Raw genomic sequence first — 22,350 nt, forward strand, 5'->3', positions numbered from 1 at the left:
TATTTGTCACATTTTCCATTGACATCCCAGGTGAAGCTAGGAACCATAATTTATTTTTTTAGTTCAGTTGTTCACACTGCAGACAGTGGGGAGATGGAGGTGTCTGTGAGTTTAAAACATCTTCATAAATAAGGAATGGAAATGTTTTGTGATTTTTGTTATTTGTGTGCATAGAAAATGTAATTTTTACACCATAATAACAATGGCATATTTGCATATTCATTATGTGGTAGAGTTCTTCTCATTTAACTCTCAGAAGAGGAGTGAAAAATCACACTTCCCAAAATATGCCAAACTATTCCTCTAAGTGGCCTCAAAGCTGGGTAATACAATGTCCCCGTTGTTTAACACTATCACATACACTTTATGTCTTGTATCTGCTTGTGCCATTGGCCTATTGAAGTCATACGACATTGAGTAAAAACAAAACAAACAAAAAAAGTCTCATCTCATCGTCTTCACAGCAAATGGAAACTTTACATGTGTTTTGCATCGTTTAATAAGCAGTCTCTGTGCGTGGCATATTTCGTACTTGGTTAAAAAACCTCTGGATCCTACTAGAATTCTAAATTAAGTCTTGTGGGATTGAGCAATGCTTGTCCTAACAACATGGATTTGTAATGATGGACCTGCCAAACAAGAGCTTAAGTATTTGATTGTAGAGCTGTTTACACTGAGCGCAATGAGCTTGTAGGGATGAAAGTCAAATCTCTAGTTATAAGAGTCTATTTTAGAGATTCTTTGTTCCTTAGAACAGTAAAATAAACTATTCCCCAGTTACTTTAACACTGAGAACTAATAACAGACTGTCACAAATATTGATAATATTGCAACACACCTAAAGTAACTATCTCCCTGTCTCTCTGCCTCTGTGCCTACAAATAACCCATCTAATAAACGGGGACTGGGATGAGTCGTGAAGCAATGCAGCCCAGACTTTGGTCTGCTTCACTGAACCTGAACACAACCATTTCATCTGTTGAGCCAGCAGGCCAAATCAAGTGGTCTTTATTAAAGTCGCTTTGATGGATTCACCCCTGGCCTCCCCCGCTGTGATCTATCGCCTCTCCGGCCCTTGGAGGTCGTAATAAACTTGTTTAGCAATGGGGTCACTGCATGCAAGCAGAGCATGTACATGTGTGTGTGTGTGTGTGTGTGTGTGCTTTTCTGCTTGTAGAGTATGTTCTGTGGCTCAGGCGTGTCATCGCATGTGTTGCAGATCCATAGCTGCTGCCACTTGTGATGATATTTGTAGTTTTCTCACAGATTCAAGCATGATTGCATCATAAATTTATAGGCACATTGACGCAGTGGTCAGGCACAGCAGCAGCGTTGTTATCCCTTTGAGTAGTTTTACTTCCATGAGCAGCTCCTGCATATTTCCGAATAGAATAGTAAGTCAAAGGCAGTTGAGTGCGGGAAAAACCTTCAGAGATTCAGTGAAGGCATGCACAGAAAATATATTTATTTGTAAGACATGGGTCATTTTCTGTTTTGTTTAGTATTTCTTTTTTCATAATCAGAAACCAAATATTTTTCTCCTTAAGTATTTTTCGAGAGCAGCAGAAAATGTCAAAACACCAACGCTTGGTGCACAGTTCATTACACTTATTGTCTAATTTCTGCAGTTGTATTAAATTTGCAGCAGTTGCAAAGTGAATCACACTTGGGAGTTACGTTCAGCAAAGAAAATGAGACCTTCAGTGAAAGCAACGCATCATAGTAGACAAGTCCTGCCCACGTACTTGAGTGCTGTCTTCCAGTTAGCAACGGCTGCCGTCCCCAGCGTATACTAGGACATCCAGGTCATTGTTAGTCGAGGTGGAACCCATCCGTTTTCTAATGGGTACCACAGGGACCTGTGTTCTTGGATGATTCATCAGATCAATGGTAGGATGTTCTCATCCAGTGTAGCTTGTTGGAGTTTATGTAGCTTACATGGTAACAAGCACCTGGCACTGTGGATTATAAGCACCAAAGACAATTTTATTGTTTAAAGAAAGTAAAAAAATGAATTTACAACTTTGTTCCCAGATGTTATTACAAAATGTTTCAGTTTTTGAAAGTAAATCACACCAGGAGGAGTGTATCATGTACTTTTACGAGCCAAATCTCTCACAAATAAAGTTTTACGAGAGGTGTGTCTGGAAAGAATCACGGATATTCCTTTCTGAAAAGCCCTTTGTAAGATACATCAAAGGGCACGGGTTGTTATTGTTGCTGTTCTTTATGGTGTTGTTTTATTGACAGTGGTAAACCATTGAATTCACTGTAGGTTATCTTGTTATATTGTGCATGGATTGAAGTACTGATATTTTACAGCCGGGCAATGACACAGGGATAAAGTTACAACCAGGGCAGTGCATAGGAGATTCATAACTTAGTATCAGACATTACATATGTCACAAAGCTCCAAGTTAATAAAACATTCAGCGTGGAATTAGGACTTGATAGTAAAGAGTGTTGTTGATTAGTTGACTTTGTGTAAACTTATACATAATACTGTGTCTGTGAATCATTGCAGTTTGGTCACATTGCTTGGAAAAAATATATTTACAGCAAACAGACAAACACACAACATAATTTTTTATACTTTAATATAAAAATAGGTGATGCTTTCTCTAAAGGTTTATCTGTTAATTAATTGGAATTAATTTTTGGTTAAATAACTGGTCATATGTAAGTGCATAATTGTAGGTGATCAGCTGTGTTTTTTTTTGTAATCTGTAGAAAAGTTCATACCCCCCCTTCTCCTATCTCACCTCAACAATCCTTATTAAAATATAGTCTGGACACCTTTGTGAATAGATATTGTCAGTGGAATTTTCTCAATCACTGAAACCACAGTCATATACTGACATTATGCACATGTCCCCAGGCAGTTGCTTAAGCACACCTCCAAGATGTCCAGAAGCTGAAACCACCAACAGTCTGATTCCTCCTAAAATACACCATTTCCTGGATATTTTTCATTATGTACATCGGAGGTGACTTTTCCTTCATCATGCATCAGAAGTGTGTCGGGCGGACCATCATGGTTGTCATGGTAGCCATCAGATTTGGACCCTTCCAGTAGTACCACTTAATGCCATTGTAGCGAACCACACTGGAAGATGCTGGGTAATATATGCCATTCAGGTTAGACGGACCGCAAGCTTCAAACCACCAACCTGCAGGAAATGTGTCAGAGAGTTCAAGGAAGAAGTCTGAATTAATTGAATTCGTGCTCATGAAATGTAACACCCAAATGTACAGCTGTAAGTCAGCAGTAACTTTATATTGGCGCAGAGGGAAAATGAAATGCACTTCAGGACATTTACAAGGGGGTGGATAGAAATGTTTAACAAGGTTATAAGGAGAGACAGATTGAGACGGGCAGGGTAGATGAGTAGCATAAGTTCGGGGAGGCTGCGTACCTCCGGATGCGAGTTGGGCGCACTTGCAGGTGCAGCGGTCGTTGTCTCTGTCCTTGGTGCTAAACTGGGTGCCAGTGTGGGTGAGGCTGCTGGTCCGTCCAGCTGACCCGCCGAAGCCCTCGGCATGAAGGCTGGATTTGGGAAAGCAGAAAAAAAAGAAAAATGTGTAATTATTATTGAAACTGTGTTGGGCAATTTCTTGGCAGTTCAAAACTATTTGAACTTCAGTTCCTCTGATGTCACCTAATGTTATGTATGTAAATTTAGGATTAGGGTTAGGGAACCAAAGGAATGAGACAAACTATATCTCTATATCTAACTTGGAGCTGGAGCGTTTGTAGTCCACTTTCAATTTTTTCCTCTTTGTTTCATTTGCCTGAGGGCATATCTGACATTAGAATTTAATTTTGGCAAACAGAGCAAATAGACAGTATCTTAAGTAGGGCAAGATCCAATGCTCCAGCTCTTGGATAAAGTGTGCAGTATAAAATAAAAAAATAAAATAAAAACATTACAAATCAGCTTGCAGTAAAAGATAAATCCAAAAAATAAATATAGAATATAAACTTAAAATAACACCTGTAAACGACTGGAGGAGATCATAGCCTTTTTAATATTTGCACAATACTTTTGAATACAAGGTACTGTCTCCCCTAGTTTCCCGTTGTTGCCAAACATCAGTTAAGACACGTTAAAAACTTCTCATTATTTTCCCTCCATGCTGTGCTTTGTGTAACAACCCAAACAGTCTGAAAGAAGTCTCTGCCCAGGATAAATTGATTCGCTCAATTATTTTCATACAGCGGTCCAGCAGCATCTGTGTGTGTGTGTCTGCATACACACGCAGACACACACACACACACACACACACAGTGCTGTGCCTGTTTGTCCGTTTGTGTGTGTGTGTTTCAGTTCTGGGTTGAAGAGAATGGACGAGGAGGTCAGCCCTGCTGTCTGGCCTCTCCTCTGCCCTGTCATTCTGTCTAGTTAGTACGGGACTCTCCCCTGAGTTATGTGACCCCCGTGCTGTAGCCCGGGGCACACTGTCTGTGATGACTAAATGGAGGATCCTCCTCTTGAATTTGTAAGTTCACAGGGCAGGGCAACACTTCATGAGGGGCAGCTAGAGGAGAGTTTCAAATGACAGTGTTGGGGATGGGGATAATGACGGCAGAGCTGGTGGAGAGAGGCCTGAGTAATACAGGAGTTTGTTAGAAGACTTAACTTTTCTCTTCATGATGGATCGGTGATGTGGAGAAAATTAAAAGCTATCAAATTAGACAGGATGGCAACCACGGTCTGCAGGATATCCTATTGGAAAGAGCAGCCTGTGGACTGTGCCAGCTCTTCCTACCCTACGCAAAACATTTGCATTAGCCATGACTTCCAGATGTATTAGTTCTGCTAGTCCGTCAATACCACAGACCACAAGCTAATTCTTTTAAAGGTGACTGTCTTTTTATATTGTTTTTGTATCCTTTAATGACAGCTATAGTGTTACATGAAAAGAAATGCCTACCGTTGGTTTTACTATAAGAATGGCTATTCTTGGAAACCTCTTAAGGGAAAGTGGTCTGTCATACTGATGATTAATGTATGAATAATGTTACTGAATTTTAGGTGAAGACCTCCATGTTGCTCTAGGGAGCACGCTGGATGCAGTTGCTGGCTGGGAGTTATAATATAAACCCACAGACAAAGCCAGTACGTCTTCAGCATGCTAGTAAAGCTGCTACATATTGAACTAGTTACACAGAACATGATCTCAGAGGTAAGAAGCTACAGAGGTGATTATATTCGTTCAGGTGCATCACCTCACACGGTGTAGCCTACAGCAACGTTGTGAAACATTCAGTTTCATCGCGCTAATTATGTGGAACAAACTCAGGCAAATGCAATTTGCTGCACTATTAGGGATCTTGGAAGGCATACACCCACACATATGATTATGATTTGTCATCTCTCAGAGCATCAGTCTCCATAAACTTTCACAAAACAAGAGCAAATTCCTGCGGATTTAAATGAAATCTAAACTGAACTATTTTGGTTCATATTTTATTTCTGTCTGTTTTACGGAGGAAGCACAGCTTCAGCACACCCCCACATAATCTTGTTAGTGATTGCAGGGTTACCGAGGAGCTTGGTTCGAGTTGTCAGTTCCTGGCAGGGGCAGGTATTGCTGAGCGTTGTTGTTAGACTCCAGTGGATGTGGCTTCCCTTCGGGGGTTTTTCAGGGGCAGCGGTAGCCGCCGTGATGGGAAAAGAAGAACGGAGGCAGACGAAAGTGGCTTCGTGCCCTCCGCCGAGCTCATCATTTTGAATGACATTCTTAAAAATGGTCCAAGTGGTTCTTTAACTTCAGGGCTTGGGGATAAGGAAGCTTAGAGAAAATAGAAAGGAATTTGAACTGTTGATAACGGTTTCTAATCTGTCGTGATATTAAGTCTTATACCCAGAGGGAAGGCCACAATTGAAAGGGTTGTTACTGGATTGCAATTATGCCTTTCACAATAGACGGCCCTTAAAACACTTTGCTGAAATTAAGCACCTTCATTATAGTCCTATTCATGTCTGATTTCTGACAAAGTGAAAGAATTTAATTGAAGGTCTGAGTGTATTAGAAGTGTTTTAGCTCATCTTTTGTCATATCTTGTGCTATCAATTACTTTTGGTAATTAGATGATTAAAATGGAATAATTAAAATAGTGCATTTTGATCTGAGCATTACATCATTATGACCCAGACTAAACCCTGCATCATCAGTTAGAAATTATAACTATATTTCATGCTGTTAGAATACCTGTAGTTGTTGTCCTCTCCATCTATGTAGAAGCGATCGTAATGTGAGAAGGCTTCGTTCCCCTCTCTGTCTTTTAGCTGGACGTGCAGACTGTATTCTTGGGAGCTGGTCAGCTTGTGGATGATATCATTCCCCAGCCAGTGTTCCCCAGATGGCTCTCCAAAGCCCTGGATTAGACACAAAGACAGAGAAACAAAAGAATACGAAAATATTCTAACAAAGGGGGGGGATTTAACCGAGAACCTGCCAAGTGTTTTTGGAGTTAATATGAAAGTAGACCTCAGTTTAAGAAATCACATTTCTCATTCTCATGGCTTAAGAAAGACCTTGAGTTTTGAAGGGAAATACTCCCAAAGCTAGGGGTCAGTCAATTGAGACTTTAATTTTCCATTTAATTTTCCGTAACATCCTACCAATGATCCATCTGTGTCTGAAACACTTAAAGTAAAATAAAACCTGGCTGTGATGACAGCAAACAACACTGATTTATCACTAAAAGAGAACATAAGAGAGTCATTTAATTGTATGCTACCAGATAACACAGACAGGAGAAACAAAATAAGAGATGTAAATGTAAATTAGATTAGAGTTGTATATTGTTACTCAGCCAAATTAAACACCTACTGCACTACAGGATTTGAGCCTTTCTGAACCCTTGCCATTGCAACAATGACCTCATCGCTACAACTTGTCTGTACCCGGTTGTCCCCCACAAAATCAAGTGCTGGATTAACACTGATTATATGAGCTATATAAATGCTTTTGTGTGTTTGCCAAAATTCAAACTGAAAAGTAAAATTACTAAAATGCCATTCTGTATTGATTTGATATTATTAAGCTTTTATTGTTCACAAACACTGTGTGCTGTTCACACAAAGTGATGCTGTCTGTCAGCAAATTACCTAATGTTATATATATATATATATATATATATATATATATATATATATATATATATATATATATATATCTATATATATATATACTATATCTCTCTATCTGATATATAATTTCAATAATGAGAAACCTATTTCATATTGATCCCAGTAATGTAGATACAGTATTATCACTATTTGGCAACTACAGTGTCTGCTTTTTTAGACACATATACACTTAAAGGTTTGTTTTTAATTAGTTAAATGTCTGTGTATAATTAATATTGTATAATTTATTATATTAAATAATCTAATAATGATAACTAACTACCTCATCAAGCTCATGGCTATTTTTGTTTTCTTTGTTCATCTAATTTTATATGTGTTACTTAAAGGTTTTGATGTCTTCCAATTGTCTTCTAACAATGTAGAACGTAATTAAACCATTTAATGAGATGCATCCAAACTTTTGATTGGTACAATATATAAAAGAGAATTATGAAGGATCTAACTCTGCATCAGATGTGTTAAATGATGTTAGAAGGTGCAAGGCCCAATGTGAACATGATTTCACAAAGGAAACTGCAACACTCAATGAAAACATTGTACCATATGGGCATGATGGCTTTGATAGAAAGTGGTGACTCAAGGTAAATGACAGTAAACATGCAATTTACTAATCAAAGACATTTTCAAAAAGAGCAACAGATACAGCCTTGGTTAATTAATCTCATAGAGGGCTATTAATTATTGCTTGACTGACACAAGCAAATGTGATGGGTGGATCCACAGTGCGAACAGGTCAAATGACTAATATGAGTATGCATATGTTAACTGGCAGTTAATAAAGCATATAACCATTAAGACTGATTACTACTTACTAATTACATTTTAAAGGCACAGTGAACAATACAACTCTACATCTACAGATATTACCCATTCTTTGTTCAGTCCCAACAGAAGGACATTTTCTCCTTGTTTACCTCTGAATTCTAAGTCACTTTGTCTAGCTATCAAACTCTCTGTTTGTTATTGGTTTTAAGTGAAAGTGAATATATAATGAAAGCCTTAGAGAATTTATCATTTGACCAGCAGGCCTGGGTGCAGCGTTTGATCAACACTGACCGCAGTTTCTGAGATTATGAAGTGAGTGCAGTGAAGCATTTTAGTACATATGTTATCTGCCATCTACACGGGGCCCTGTGCTCCCATGCCCACCCCAACTGGAACCAAATATTTATCATCCACTTGTACAAATATTGCTCTTGAAAAGGATGAATTTGGCTTTTTTTTGGTCACTCTTCTCACTCCTGCTGTTTGCAGTCACAGTTCTCTCTACATTTTATTTCCATTTCAAGCTGTGGCAATTGATTTGTTGGCATGGTTGAGAGACAAATTGCTACTCCGCTCAATCCCAAACTAGCCTCACTCATTTGTTCTTGTGTGTAATTTAACACAGTCGAAAGAATCTTGCAAGCATATGTTTTTCTCGATTGCGCAAAATGGAATCTTGAGAAAACTTTGTGATGAGGTTCCAAAAAACATTATCTAAATGTAAGTCCAAACAAAACAAGAGCCAAATGTTTTAAAACATGTGATTCAGCCAGAACACTGGAGCAACGTCTCCAGTAGTCTCATGTGTATAATTGTGTTATATCTAATTTGTATTTGGAAATTATATTACTTTCATCACCGCACACTCATTTCCCTATGCAGGAGACCTATTGGGATCTTAAAGATAGATACAAACAGTAGTGCTCTGTGGGTCAATGAAGTACATGATGTGTGTGTGTGTGTGTTAGTGCATGAGTGTGTGTATATAGATGTGTGGGAGTATGACAGGGAAAGGGAGCGAGAGCAGGTGCAATAACATGGGGGGTGGTGGAGAACATGAGGGCGGCCAAATACAACAACCGCAGGTCACCTGGGATCACAGGCAAGCCGGTATCCCACGCCTCTCCGTGCCAAACAACCCATGGATCGTTATTGGAACCTCCTGTCCAGTCCTGCGATACTGATCCATACTACCTATACTGATAACGATGAACTCTGACCCTGCCCGCTGCAGAACTCACCATTTTATAGTCCTTCCACCCACGATGGAAGTCAACAGAGCCATTTATCCGATGCTGCAGCACTGTCCAGCCGCCACCTCTAGTCTTCATATCACAGAATACCTGTGGAAATAAAGTTTGATTAAAAAGCTTGCAATAAAATGTTAAGTTTTAAGTACTTAAAGGTCCAGTGTGTAGGATTTAGTTGCATCTAGTGGTGAAGTTGCAGATGGCAACCAAATGAAAACTCTCCCGCATCACGCTCTCCTTCCAAGCTTGTAGGAAAAACTGTGGCTGCCAAATTCACATTAAAAACAAAACTCCATATCTAGATCAGTGTTTTGTGTGTCTGTTCTGGGCTACTATAGAAAAATGGTGGTTCAATGATAATCGATATAAAGGGCTTATTTTAAGACTGTGAAAACACAACAATTCTTATTTTCAGGTTATTTTACACTAATGGAAACATACTAATAAATATTGTATATTCTATTCCTGCCAATAAATACTCCTAAATCTTACACACTGGAACTTTAAGAAAATGTGTCTGAATTAAAAAAGTTTTGCTTGGTTAGATTTTTTTTTTGTTTTTTTTTAGTCAAATAGATATTTCCTATTTTTTAAAACTGTAAATAATTCAATGTTTTGCCACTTGGGGGCAGCCACTATCATTTCAAACATTCACCAGATGTAGAGCATTAATTTTGAGTTGTTTCAAGTCATCTGTTTCAAGTCCTCTGGCAAACTCAACTTGGGTCTCTACCAACTAGTGGGAAAAATCTGGCTATCACCTAGTTGCTAACAGGTTGATGAATGGTGGTGAGACTGAACCAAAACAAGAGTTGTGGGATGTAAAAACCAAAACAATGCGCCGAAAGGCACTTCACCCTAACCCTAACCCTAATTTTCATTGTTTTATTGACACTTAAATTCATTGTTCATATGAAAATACTGATTTTCCGAGTGCAGCTTAAAGTATAATTTATATAGACAAGGTTCTATTCTTTAAAACAATACTTGCTGGTCTTAAGTAAATTTAAGAAAAAATGTGCGAAAACATGTCAATATACATGTAGTCTTTCCTATTTTTTTATGCATTCCTCAGTGTAAATGTCAATGTAGATTTGTTTTAATATGTCAGATCATCAGTGGTTTACAAGTGGAAAGTGGAGAGAAAAGTGTCAAGAAATGACATGAAAATATGAAACACACTAGGTTTTATGTTATTTAAAGCATGCCTTGGAAGCCTCAGGAATAGGGCAGGGGGGCATGGTGGCAACATTTCAGGGTGTCACGCAATGATGTGACCCAGGTGGGAAGTAAAAACTAACATATCAGCATGTTCTCTTAAACCCTTGTGAGTGGGGGGTTGAGGAGGAGGCATCTGCGTTTTTGGTTACACACGCTGTTTTCTTTCTTGGCTTCACATTTTGCCATATGTAGATGTTTGGATGAACAAATCGGAATGAATTGCATCTATCCATCTAGTGACAGAAATTGAAATTTAGACTTGTTTAGGGACTTGTTTTACATATTTAATGTGTTAAACTGGGCACATTTCATCTTACCTTAGGTGTCATGATTCAAAGACTACATTTCTTCTGTAGGTGGTAAGATTAGATGCATTTTGTTACTGAGATCCCTTTTAATTGAACAAGAGTATTCAGCCTGCATTTCTCAAGGCCGTGGGGTGGTATTTTGTCTGTTTTCTCAGGCACTGTGTTTAAATCTCTATGCAGTGTTGTCACTTCAAATTATAGATATTGTCAGAGACATTTCTAAATACTGCACTGTGGATAATTACTGATGAAACAAAAATTGACTTGCTTTGCCAGTTTCTTGAATGTTGTCTACCAAACAACCGCCCTGACCTGTCTTAAGAGTCGTGCAGTGTAGATGCTGGTATGTGCGCAGCATCCCAAGGGGTCTCTCTATTTCAACATCCCAACTGGCTATTTTCTGCTAGAATTGAAAAGAGACTTTCCAGCTCTTTCCCAGAATAGGAAAGCAAAATCAAGGTCAAAAGGCACTCAGGTCTTTACCTCTAAAATCAGAGTAGACTGGCATAATGCTGTGATTATCCTCTGGCACATTAAGCCAATGATCTGGCCTTAAAGGCATCCCACTGAATATAAAAACAGTGTCTTAAAATAGAATTTTCGATTGAAGTCAGACCAGCTCCGTATTTAATACTTCAAAATTCACTTATTATTATTATTAGCCAGCAAGAAATCAGTTAGGGCCACAGCAGTTACAATAAAATGCAAAAGTCCAGACAACTGTTGTATTATTATGATTTTTACAAAAGATTATGCAGTGGTTATTTGTAAAGAGCTTTCAGAGGAGTAATCACTCCCTAATATGTGTTTAGAGAGAAGCCCTGTTTAATTTTATGAGCCCTGTGCATTTGTAGCACAGAAATTATATACTACAGAGAAAAAAAGAAGCTGATCCAAACTATGAATTATTTGGGGTGTAAACACCATCTTTATTCAAAACCTTGGTGATTAAAAGTTAGATGCATGGATAGATGTCATATCTACATTACACATGTGTGTGTGTCTGTGTGTGTGTGTGTGTGTGTGTGTGTATGCTTTTTGTCTCTTGTCCAACTGAGGAAGCCGCTTTCTGCTTTGAAAATAGGGCAATTTGTATCTGCCCCACTTTTACACAGCCACCCAGATTGCCAGCCACATTGGAATTAGATGGCATAGATTGAAAGCAGCAATGATTTGGGGAGTACTAACTCACATCAATGGAAACGTACATTGGCCCCATTCGGCAGGAAACACATGGCACCATGGCCTAACACCTGGCTGCCTTGCCCACAGGAAATGAAGAGGAAGAACGGAAGAAAACAGAGGCGCTGGGAGATGGTGCCAAACAGCAAACTAGACTAAAAGTAATGAATCACAGATAACTGTTCTTGTGTGGGAAACTCTGAGAGAAAGATAATGCTATCTGTGATTCAAAGAAAAGATAGCCTGCTGGTGAGTGCCATGGTTGATCTATTGTAACTAGCTACTTCAGGTCAGCTCTTAAGTTATTCTGACTTTGAATCCAGCAGTGCGCACTCACTCCAGCATGAAGCCTGCGGGGCATAATGCTCCTGTTGCTTATTATTTTAGCTCTCAGTAACCCAACATGGCATTTCCATCAACCTCCATACCAAAGCCCCCTGCAAATTACCATTACATCGGACTAGTTTGTCCTCCCAGTGTTTACTGCGGTCCAAAAAATAATGATAAGCCGACTGAATGTCATTATGTAGCGTGAGTGAGCATTACATTACGCAGGCTGGGCAAAGTGAAATGATCGCAGTGCTAAATGTGTTAAGGAAATGGGCTAAAATGTCTTACAAAAAAGTTCCATGTCACAGTCAGTTAGGTGATATTTGCAAGAAAAGGCCAGTGACCTTTAAAGTCTTACTACCTTGACAGTCTGGGTGGAGTTGGGGAGGCGTATGCTATATAGTCCACTTTCTGTCACTCCAGATCGAAAGATCTCAGCACAGTCCCTGAAACTAAGCGGTTCCTCCTTGGGCACGTTGGAGATTTCTGATTAAAAAAGAAAAACATGAAGGCATTTATTTACAGATGGCAACCTTATGGGTTTTATACACAAATCCCAACCCCATATGTGAGTTCTTTTGTAATGTTAAGCTGTGGATTAAGCCTGCACTGTCTGCGGTGCGTGCATGTACGCAGTGTGTCTCATATTTGAATTACTAACTGCTCTAGGTGGTATGTTTCTTGTAAAATTTTCTAAAATCCTTTTAGGACTAAACCACAAATCCCATGAGAATGTGTACCTTGTCAAAATAACAAATGTTGGCAGTACACTTACCATTGCAGTGGTTGACCATAGCCAGCAGCTGCTGAACAGTGTCAGCGAGCACGGCCTGCTGTCTCTGTAGTAAGGTGCTGTTGAGCGTGGAGCTGCCAAGTTCACCCTGGAGCTGACTGACCAGTCGACTCTGCCTCTCCAGGAGCTCCTGAAGCTGCTGCTTTTCGCTCTCCAAGCCCTGCAGCTCCCTCCCGTACCGTGCCTCCAGCGCTAAGAGCCTCTCTTCCAGAAAACTACCAAGAACATAAAAAAAATCATTTTGAGCCTTGTGTTAACCTATTTTCCTAAAAAAAAACAAAAAAACATCCCAAGACAAAATAATATATCAAGCGTTAAGGTGCAATGCTGAATAGTATGAGAGTCAGAAGATAGAAGAGTGTGGGTTCATGTGGAAAATCCATTCATTCAGGATTTACCTTTCACAGTGGAGGTTGCACAAACATGCACGTTTACATGAGGATGACTAATAGACAGTCTCATCGGGCTAACATCATATAAACACCTGTACTGCAGCAGCATTCACAGATGGGCCTGCATGCTGAGCCTTTCGATCATAGCTATGAGGCAACAGTCTGACAATGTGTGTGTGTGTGTGTGTGCCACACTCCCGCCTCCAAATGAAGATCATAAATCCCCGCAGCCTGATCTTTATGGCTTTGACTAACGACTCTGCAGCAGTTATTTATTGAAACAATCCCGCTACCCAGATTGAACAAGCTACTTTTCAGCCCTGTGCACACACGGCCGCCGCACTAAACGCGTATCCTCAATCTCCCACTTTAGGCAGCGACTCAGTATGTGGCTTTTGGAGGAGAGTCGGATCAATCCAAATAATTTTTATCAGCGCTTTCATTTCATATTTGCTTTGTGGGAGAACACTCAATGAAAGTGGCAAAGGAAGCTAACAAATTGTTCTCCATTATGTGTATTTTACTTTGAGGAACAGTCAAAGTGTAGAGTGTGGTGGTAAAGCAGCACAGTAATGTTTAAACAGTTCAAGGGTTTGACAGAACAAACATGGCATACTGTATCACATTGCAACCCGGGTAATTAAACTGTTATGCTTATGCTCTTGTGCTATTTATTATTATTGTAATATTACTATTTGACTGCTCTCACAATCTCCACATACTCTGTTTCCTGCCAATAGTATTTTACATGTAATGCCTATGAAAACAAACATGTCTCTCTGCTCTTTTTAGTTGGCTGCTGTTCAGATACTCGCTCCATGCCCTCAAGGATCAGCAGAGGTAGCCTTCTACAACCACCGCAGTCCTCATTTCCCTTTTATTCCACAGCTGCCTGGCTGCAAATCTTCTATGACCTTTCTAATTTCATGCGTCCCGTCATGGTGTTTACCCATGTGAAGATGTATTCATTTATTTATATGTCAGAGCCATGACACCGACTTGAAGGACGAGGGTCAAAGGGCCGAGTGGGGCCAAACAGGGCCAGATGTGTAACAGGTGTTGGAGCTGACGGCATTGAGTTTCTCCCAGTCACGCTTGGCACAGATGGATGAAGTGATAAACAATCAGATACAAAGAGAGAAAGCACCCCCTCCCTTTTATACCACCCAGCACCCTGTCCTTAACCCCTGCTGGCCTTTGTATGACCTTGTGTTCCTAGAGAGAAGAATGGGAAACCCCTCCCAAAAATGCACTGCCCATTCACTGGCAAACACACACACATGCTTACACAATACACATTATACTGTTTCTAAGTGCCCTGTTTTTTATATCTGCTGGAGTCATTCAGTGTATTCTTTTCCAGCTGTTACAAAAAGGACCAGTTTCATATCTGCACGTATGTATACAATATATTAAACTTTTGAAGGCCTTCAATTTTTTTCCCCCCACCCAGTGTCAAGTGGCTTTTTCCGGAGAAAACGGTCTTTGGTGCACAGGAAGAGATGTGTTTTATGTTTCCTACAGCAGCCCCACCAGCTCATTTAGAATCTGTAAATGAATAGAAGCAACTAAAATAGTGCCACCTACAGATTAAAAAATCCAAGAAACCATAGTTTTTGACCGATCGGATTGTTTCTGTGAACTGAAAACCAAAAACTTATGAATTACTACTGAAACTAACTAGCTAATGGATCTGCAATTGAAGTGCCTATACACAGCAAACCCGATCTTTTGAAGTGTGTGTGTATGTGTGTGTCTTCACCTGTTTTTATCACTGAGGCGTGAGATCTCCTGAGTCTGCAGGAGAATATGTTTCTCCAGACGGTTAGTGAAGAGCGAATACTCAAGCAGCTGTATCTCCAGGCGACTTGTCTGGTTTAAAACCTATAGATTGATTAAAAAGCAGAAGAAAAAAGAGATAAAAAACTCTATCACAGTATGTGTAGGCTGAAGAATGGAAGGGAACGATAAGGGGATACTGATGAAAAGGTGGGGGGTGGGGTGTAAAAGGGGGCACCCATCAGCATGAATTCATAAAAAGCACCCTTGGGGATAAACAATATCCTACAGCACATCACAAGGCTCATGGAGTTCATTCTTTGATCTTACAATGAAAACTTGAGCAAGAATTATCCCATACGCACGTGTGACATGTTTTGAAGTTACAGATAAAACAGAAACGTGAAAAAAGAAAAAGCGATATTTGTACAGGTTGCGGTTTCATACCAACTTTGATAAGAGAAAAAGAAAGCACGAGGACCAAAACAGCCCAATCTGTAATAACAGCTCTGTGGCATGATTGAAGACACATCTGTGTTGTGCTACTGAGCTTTATGTTTTAATTGGCTTGTTGTCACACGCCGAGCTCAACTCATTGTGTCAATCAGAGGCTGTAGAGCTAAATACCAGCTGTTTTAAAGCAGTTGCCGCCACCTTTGGGCATGGCTTCTCTGTGGGTTACATCTGATTTAAATTTAATTAGCTATTCACAAAGTGTTTTGCAAATGACATCATTTATTTTTGCATGGGTGTGATCCTCACTGTTCTTCGTTTGGATTGGCTGCAAAGAAAGTTATCTCAGGCTCACTGAAATGCTTCCTGGTGGACTCACCTGGGTCTCAACGTCTGTCAGTTTGCGGGTCTGCTCGGCTGATTGGCTTAGGAGGTTGGTTCCCATCTCCAGCATGGCAGCTGTCTGGGTGTGTACTGCTGTTCTCTTCATTTCCTCCATCCCAGAGCGCACATTCTCCTGGATGAAGTTCTCCAGCTGCAAGGAGAACAAGCAGACTCTGAGAATATTATCCAGGATGTCTGATTCCCCTGTTTCACTCTAGTGATAACCATATTTTAGGATGCGATATCCCTATATGTTCGCTGACATCTTGTTGTAGTGTGAAAGTAGCAATCTTGGTCTTTTTCAGCTCATTCTTTTCAGATACTGTGATGGAATAATTGAATTTAGTATCCCTGTGGAACTTGCAGTGTTGCGCCACTCATCTATCTATCATCAGGTTTGCTTTAGGCTAATACAAATCTTTGCATTAATAAAATATGCAGTGTATAGGCGTCTCAGTGGGATTTCAGTAACAGTAATGATACACACCAAGAGGGTGACATCATGATATCCGTGTGCAAGACTTCAGGGACAGTCGCCTAGACTGGGACAATCAATCGCAAGCTTGGAGAAAGAGGAATTGGCAAAACACGTTGCAGCGGGGGCATACATAGGATGACATCCATCTTGCTCCAATAAATAGATTTTCTTATTAATGCAGTTGGTTTGAGCAAAACGCCATGTGGAAGACAAATAAGGCTTTTCCTTTGCCTTTGAACGATGGAATTGTGTTTGATGTTTAACGGGCAATGGCCTGTGCCTCGCAATAAAGCAAATGGGAAATATCGAACAATAATATTCATGACTTTTCTTTGGAGAGTTCAGATTTCACTCATTAAACCACATGACTGGAAAATAAAGTCTCCAAGGAGAAAGCATTCAAAATGATCCAGCTAATGAGTAGCTATTCGCAAGAATCGAAGAGGATTCAAATGACACTACGATTGTTTGTTATATTTTATTTTTTTTCAATGCAAATGCCCATTTCAGTGAGGAATGCGATTATGATAATGCATTGCCACAGGAGAGGGCTTTGTCTATTTTTTCATGCAGTACTGATCTAAGTGACCAAATAGAGATGAATCGGCAATTAAATTGTTTGCCTCCTTGTAATCTTTCTCTCTTTGTCTCTTACTTCCCCTTGATCTCTTTCACTCTATCTCCCTCTTCCTCTTTCTTGCTCTGCAAATCCATCCCTCACATTTTGCTGCTTTAGGACAACTGAGACAGCAGAAAAAAAAGGGGGAAAAAAAAACGCCTTATAACGAAGGTTATGAAGAGATTACCAAGCGGATTAAAGCCAACTCCAGAGGAAGAACCAAAGATCCCTGCATCATAATAGCCTCGTGTATTGAAGCTGCTATCAGCCGCCTGTCCAAACTGTTCCTATTACAGCCTTCTGTGAAAGAGCTCAATCCAGAGGTCTTGATGCTTTCTATCTCCCACAGCCAATTGCATTAATTGCAGATCTGTCACATGCTACTCCATGCAGCCAGATAAATCGAGTCCGGGATGTAATATAATTCTGTTTTATTGTATTTAAAAGAGACAGAGTAGGCCTCGGTGCTGAGAAAAATCATAGGAATTGTATCACTTGATATCTTAATTGTTGGGCCAATGGACATATTTGTTCTCAGTTAAATTACAGAGACGTGCGGGAACATATCTGGTGTTCTGGCAAAAGACAGCGATGGACTGAGGCGCATTAGGGTGGTTATTATTATGAGGAACAGTAATAATATAACAGTACTTGTTTCCATGAATATGGTGACTTGTCAAAGAACATGTTTTCTCACTTACTTCTCATAGTGTTTGTTTTTTATTTGGATTTCTGTCTCCACAGCAAAACAATGGTGGAGAATGAAATTTTGTTTGTGGCTAATCCACATTTATCACTGTGGTTTTCATTGGACCTATTTTCTGTTTAAGAATTTGTCCCAATGAAAATGATTGCATGTTCTAGTGATTATCCAGAGTAACCAGGACATTGTTTCTGGAAAAAAGATATTACTGTGGAATTGTTTTCATCTGGGGTTAAATCATGGGATGGCAGTGTCTATACAGAAACATCTAAAAAAAAAAATAGTAGATGCTCTTAAATTTTGTGCAGACAATTCATGTCCCCCAGAGAGATCCTAAAGTTTTTAGAATATATAAAGAGTACGGTCTAGACCTGCTCTGTAAGAAAAGTGTCATGAGATCAATTTTGTTATGATATGGCGTTATATCAATAAAACTGAACTGAAAATCCCTGATATTTCATCTAGTATCACCAGCAGGTAAAGGTTTTACTTTTGTGTCACAGCCTGTTCCAGGTCTCCATGCTGGAGAGGGGTCAGGACCCACTTGATCTTTACCCCATTCAAGGATAAGTACAGAGTGTTGCACACTGTACAGATTGTAAGGCCCCCCTGAGGTAAACTGTGTGTAGTAATTATGGATTATATAAATAAAAATTGCTTGATTGTGCACACCTCTGCTCACTTAATGAGTTCAAACTGCTGTGTTTTTCTGGACCAATTTGCACTGCAAGATAGAGAAAAGCCTAAAACACTGGAGACTGCTGCACAAACCGCTCTGCTCACTGTAAAAATAACTTTACACATCATCTCATACATCTATGACTTGCATGCTTCTTGTTATACGTAGCACCAAACAACCATGCAGCACAGAAATCCCATCCACAAGTCCATTTGAGTGTACACTTGATGTGAACTATGAATAATGTTATGTGTTAATTCAGTCAGCTTAGACCAGCTTTTTGTTGGTCAGTGGTGCAATGACTTTCAAGCTGCAAGCTTCTGGCCTGACCACACCTCAGGCCCACTGGTGCAGAGACGAGTTAAAACACTTACACAATTTGGGCGTTGGGTAAGTGACAACTGTGTTGGTTGGAGTGATGACACTTGCACTGTGCTGTGTAAGATAGGACTTATGTAAATATAATTTTTCAATGCTGTGAGCGCAGCAAACAAAATTCCATTCACCCCAGTCATTTCAGATGCAAACATAACAAAACCCTGGCTTGATAAATTGAATAATTGAATAATGCGAGACGTGGTTAAGTAGTGGCTTGATGAAATATTACTGGGCCAGGAAACCGGGTCACCAAGGGTAACCCAGCCACCTTGATCTCTGTGCAATATTTCTGCATTAGCATAAACCACACAGTCTCTTAAAAGCACAAACAAGAACATGCTCACATCCTTTTTTGCCAACCCCACAGGGCAGCAGAATGTGAAAGGGATTAGAAGGGGGCTTGTGTGGTGGGTTAGAACAAAAGAGAGCAAACATTGGTTTCTTCCTGGAAACACTGTAGAAGCAATCTGAGCATTAATACAGGCCTGTTGCATTCGTCTGCTTGGAGATTCCTCTGCAGAACATGCTGGATAAGTGTGTGTGTGTGTGTGCGCGCTCCTAAATTTGTGTGTGTGGGTGTGTGTTTTCTTTCAAGGGGTTTGGGTGGAAGGCTCACAGAAAGAGTCATACCACTCCAGGGGAACTCTCAGTGAGATCGTATAAAGTTTCACAGACACACTGACACACATTTGCCTCAAGCTCTTCCGCATGCATGTCACCAAATTTCTCCCCGGGCTTATGCAGATAGGCTTAATGAGCTCCACAAGGTGCTGAAAAGGTTTTGCCATCTGGGGTCAAAGGTCATTAAACCCTTGCGCACATCTAAAAGAGCTCTCTAGGGTCGTGCTATGTTTACATGGAAATCCCACCTACAGTGTGATCGTTTATGCATCACTACGGCCTGGTGGGAGTAACTTGTTGAAAGGTGGGATCTTTGTGTTCATTCCACAAGTTATGTGAAAGAAGTTTGGCAACAGAGCAAGATATGTGTCAGCAGAGCTATTTCTAATTTTAAACTGTGTCTTATGACCACTCGAATCGCAGCTTTAGTGGAGAGTGTACAGACGAGAATATACCCAGAATATGTGCAATACGTGATGATTCTGTATGCTCAAGTTTGTCTGCGCTTTGCAGACTATACCTTAATAATATACTACACGCATAAGGGAAAGTGTGTGAACCTTCTCACTCTTTCTTCCTCGCTCTCAAATCCTCAAAGTCTCTCAAATACACATACAGTGTGGCCTCATGGGATGCTTCCCATTGAAGCTAGGTCTCCAGTTCACAGACTGAGCATCAGACAGAGTGTGCACAGGGGAATTGAGCGTGTGTCTGTGTACGTGTTTTCATATGTGCGTGTCGAGAGAGCGTGAGCAAGATAGACAAAGAGCTCGAGATCTGATGGTCGACAAGTCAAGGTGTGAGATGAGACACATTCATCATCCCAGAGGTGCAGCGGCTCAGATAGAAGCAAAAGGAGATGGATAGAAGGGAACAGGGTGTCATAAGAAAAAAGGAGGCCGGGGAAAGGAAAGGAAGATAATTTTGTGGCGAGTGAGAGTGGGAAGTGACATAAGCACAGCATTCATAATGCCCCGTTTTTTAAAATCCTAATATATAATCATGTTTGCTCTCAGAAGTCCAATCTAAACACTCAACACAGACTCTTATAATCTTATAATCAGAGGATTAGTGTATACCATAAATATTCTCTGAGTGATGCAGACAAGAATAGAGAGACGGGTGGAGAGGGGTGGCATGTCAGTCAGTCTCTCCTAGACAATGGGCCAACACTGATTATGTGCCCTGATGACCTTTGCAATGAAAGCACTATTTTGAAGCCACGTTTAATCGCATCATTTCATTTTAGTCATAATCCGGGATAAATGGAATTGCAAAGGCCACCGGGCCTGGAGAAGAGAAACGCTGAAATGTGTCTCCAGCTGATAAACATTTTTGAGGAAAGTGTTATATTTTTGGATCAGCAGAGCTTGGTAGAGTTTTTAAATGAGCTATAACTTAAGAATTTCTGTGTACTTGTTGCCAGCGGGGGGAGGATACTAATTTAGCAAGTTTAACAGTGAGAGATATATTTGGAACCGTTTGATACTAGCAAACTTATTGCACCATGTCTTTCTCTTCTCGCATGCAACAGGGAGTTCTGGCATCCCAGTGGTCTTAAATACAGACACACTCATACACTAGGCATTGTAATGGAGCCAGATATTCAAACAGCAAACATCTAGGAAATCCCAACTAAGCACCAAACCAAACACCAAACAATAGTGAGGGCTTGCCAACAGATGTTATTAGTGTATCATGGACATCTCATGTTTGAAGGTGTGCAGGCTAAATTATGACATATAAGAGGAACTATACCTTCTGTAGCCACTGGGTGTTATTCTCCATGGCACTCTCCAGACTCTCCAGCTTCCTCTCCTGCCAGGAAGGCCTCTCCTTTTGGGCCTTGCCTGGCTTGGATTGGCTTGGATCCGGCACTGCCTCAGGTGGAGAGTCCCTCTGGAGGGTGTTGGTGACCTGGAAGTCCTTTAAGGGATGGCAGTGCTCCACCTCGGGGAGGATGAAGGTGTAGCTGCAGGGGCCGTGCTGCACACGGTGCTGTTGGCGCTCTGAGCCGATCGCGGTGGCCAGCAGGTAGGCCAGGTAGGCAAGGGTAAGGGCCAGCAGGCGGCCCATGTCAGGGGAAGGAGAGGGAATGGGGAGGGAGGGAGGTGAGGGGAGGAAGAAGGTCACTTCACCTGGCAGCACAGAGAAGTGGGTCAGGTGAGCTTCCACCTCTGGTGTTCTACTTTGCCTATATCTTTTACCGTCTCTTGCCAAAGTGTCCCTCAAGACTCTGACTCTGTCTTCCTGCTGTCTTCTCAGTCCAACCCCTGCTGCTCCTTTCTCTGCTTTATCACTTTCTCTTCTCCTCTTTTGGCTGGCCCTCCTCTTTGCTGTTGCATCCAGAAGTCTTCTTGAGCCAGTTCCTGCTCCCGCTGTTCCTCGTGAGGGCAGACAGAAAACACACACACACAGGAAAAGGGGCTTGCCTCCTATTGTAACTCCAACAGCCAGCACATGCAGCTCGGTACAGGAAACCAAAAACAGACTTCCCTCCCACCATTTATCTCTCTTCTGAAAACTTGCTTTTCTCACTGCCTTCTTTTCAAGCTGCTGGAGTCCATGCGTTGGTCCAGAGGAGAGGGGAGAGGAGGGGTGGAGTGGTCCGCTTTAGGATGTTGGCTGAAGTGGTAAAGCTCTTAAAGTAGAGGGAGAGTGTGGCGTACCTCTCCACACACATACACACACACACACACACACACACACACACACACATATACACAGACTGCACCTCCTTAGCACATAATCACTCAAGCACTCTTCCTTCTTTGACTTTCTCCCTCCCTCTTTACTCCTGTTTGCTGGGGGTTAGACGAGGGAAGCTACAAAAATACACACTGCTCACCACAAGA

The 22,350-nt window shown here is 40.8% G+C and overlaps 1 protein-coding gene across 1 annotated transcript; it reads right to left on the reverse strand.

Moving 5' to 3' along the window:
• Positions 1 to 1,482: 1,482 nt before the first annotated feature.
• Positions 1,483 to 22,350, reverse strand: angpt2b (angiopoietin 2b). Its single transcript, XM_010732707.3, has 9 exons — positions 21,254 to 22,350; positions 16,013 to 16,168; positions 15,164 to 15,285; positions 12,992 to 13,224; positions 12,578 to 12,702; positions 9,167 to 9,268; positions 6,217 to 6,383; positions 3,417 to 3,547; positions 1,483 to 3,170 (listed from the first exon to the last, which is right to left on the reverse strand). The coding sequence occupies exons 1-9, from the start codon at positions 21,569 to 21,571 to the stop codon at positions 3,010 to 3,012; spliced, it is 1,515 nt and encodes a 504-aa protein (XP_010731009.2). The 5' UTR covers positions 21,572 to 22,350; the 3' UTR covers positions 1,483 to 3,009.

Source organism: Larimichthys crocea, chromosome XIII (assembly GCF_000972845.2).
Source record: "Larimichthys crocea isolate SSNF chromosome XIII, L_crocea_2.0, whole genome shotgun sequence".
Classification (NCBI taxonomy): Eukaryota; Metazoa; Chordata; class Actinopteri; family Sciaenidae; genus Larimichthys; species Larimichthys crocea.

Coding starts and splice junctions, on each gene's coding strand:
- angpt2b (XM_010732707.3), bottom strand. CDS start 21,571: ATGGGCCGCCTGCTGGCCCTTACCCTTGCCTACCTGGCCTACCTGCTG. Junction 16,169..21,253: donor ACACCCAGTGGCTACAGAAG/GTATAGTTCCTC, acceptor TTCTCCTTGCAG/CTGGAGAACTTCATCCAGGA. Junction 15,286..16,012: donor TGACAGACGTTGAGACCCAG/GTGAGTCCACCA, acceptor ATCAATCTATAG/GTTTTAAACCAGACAAGTCG.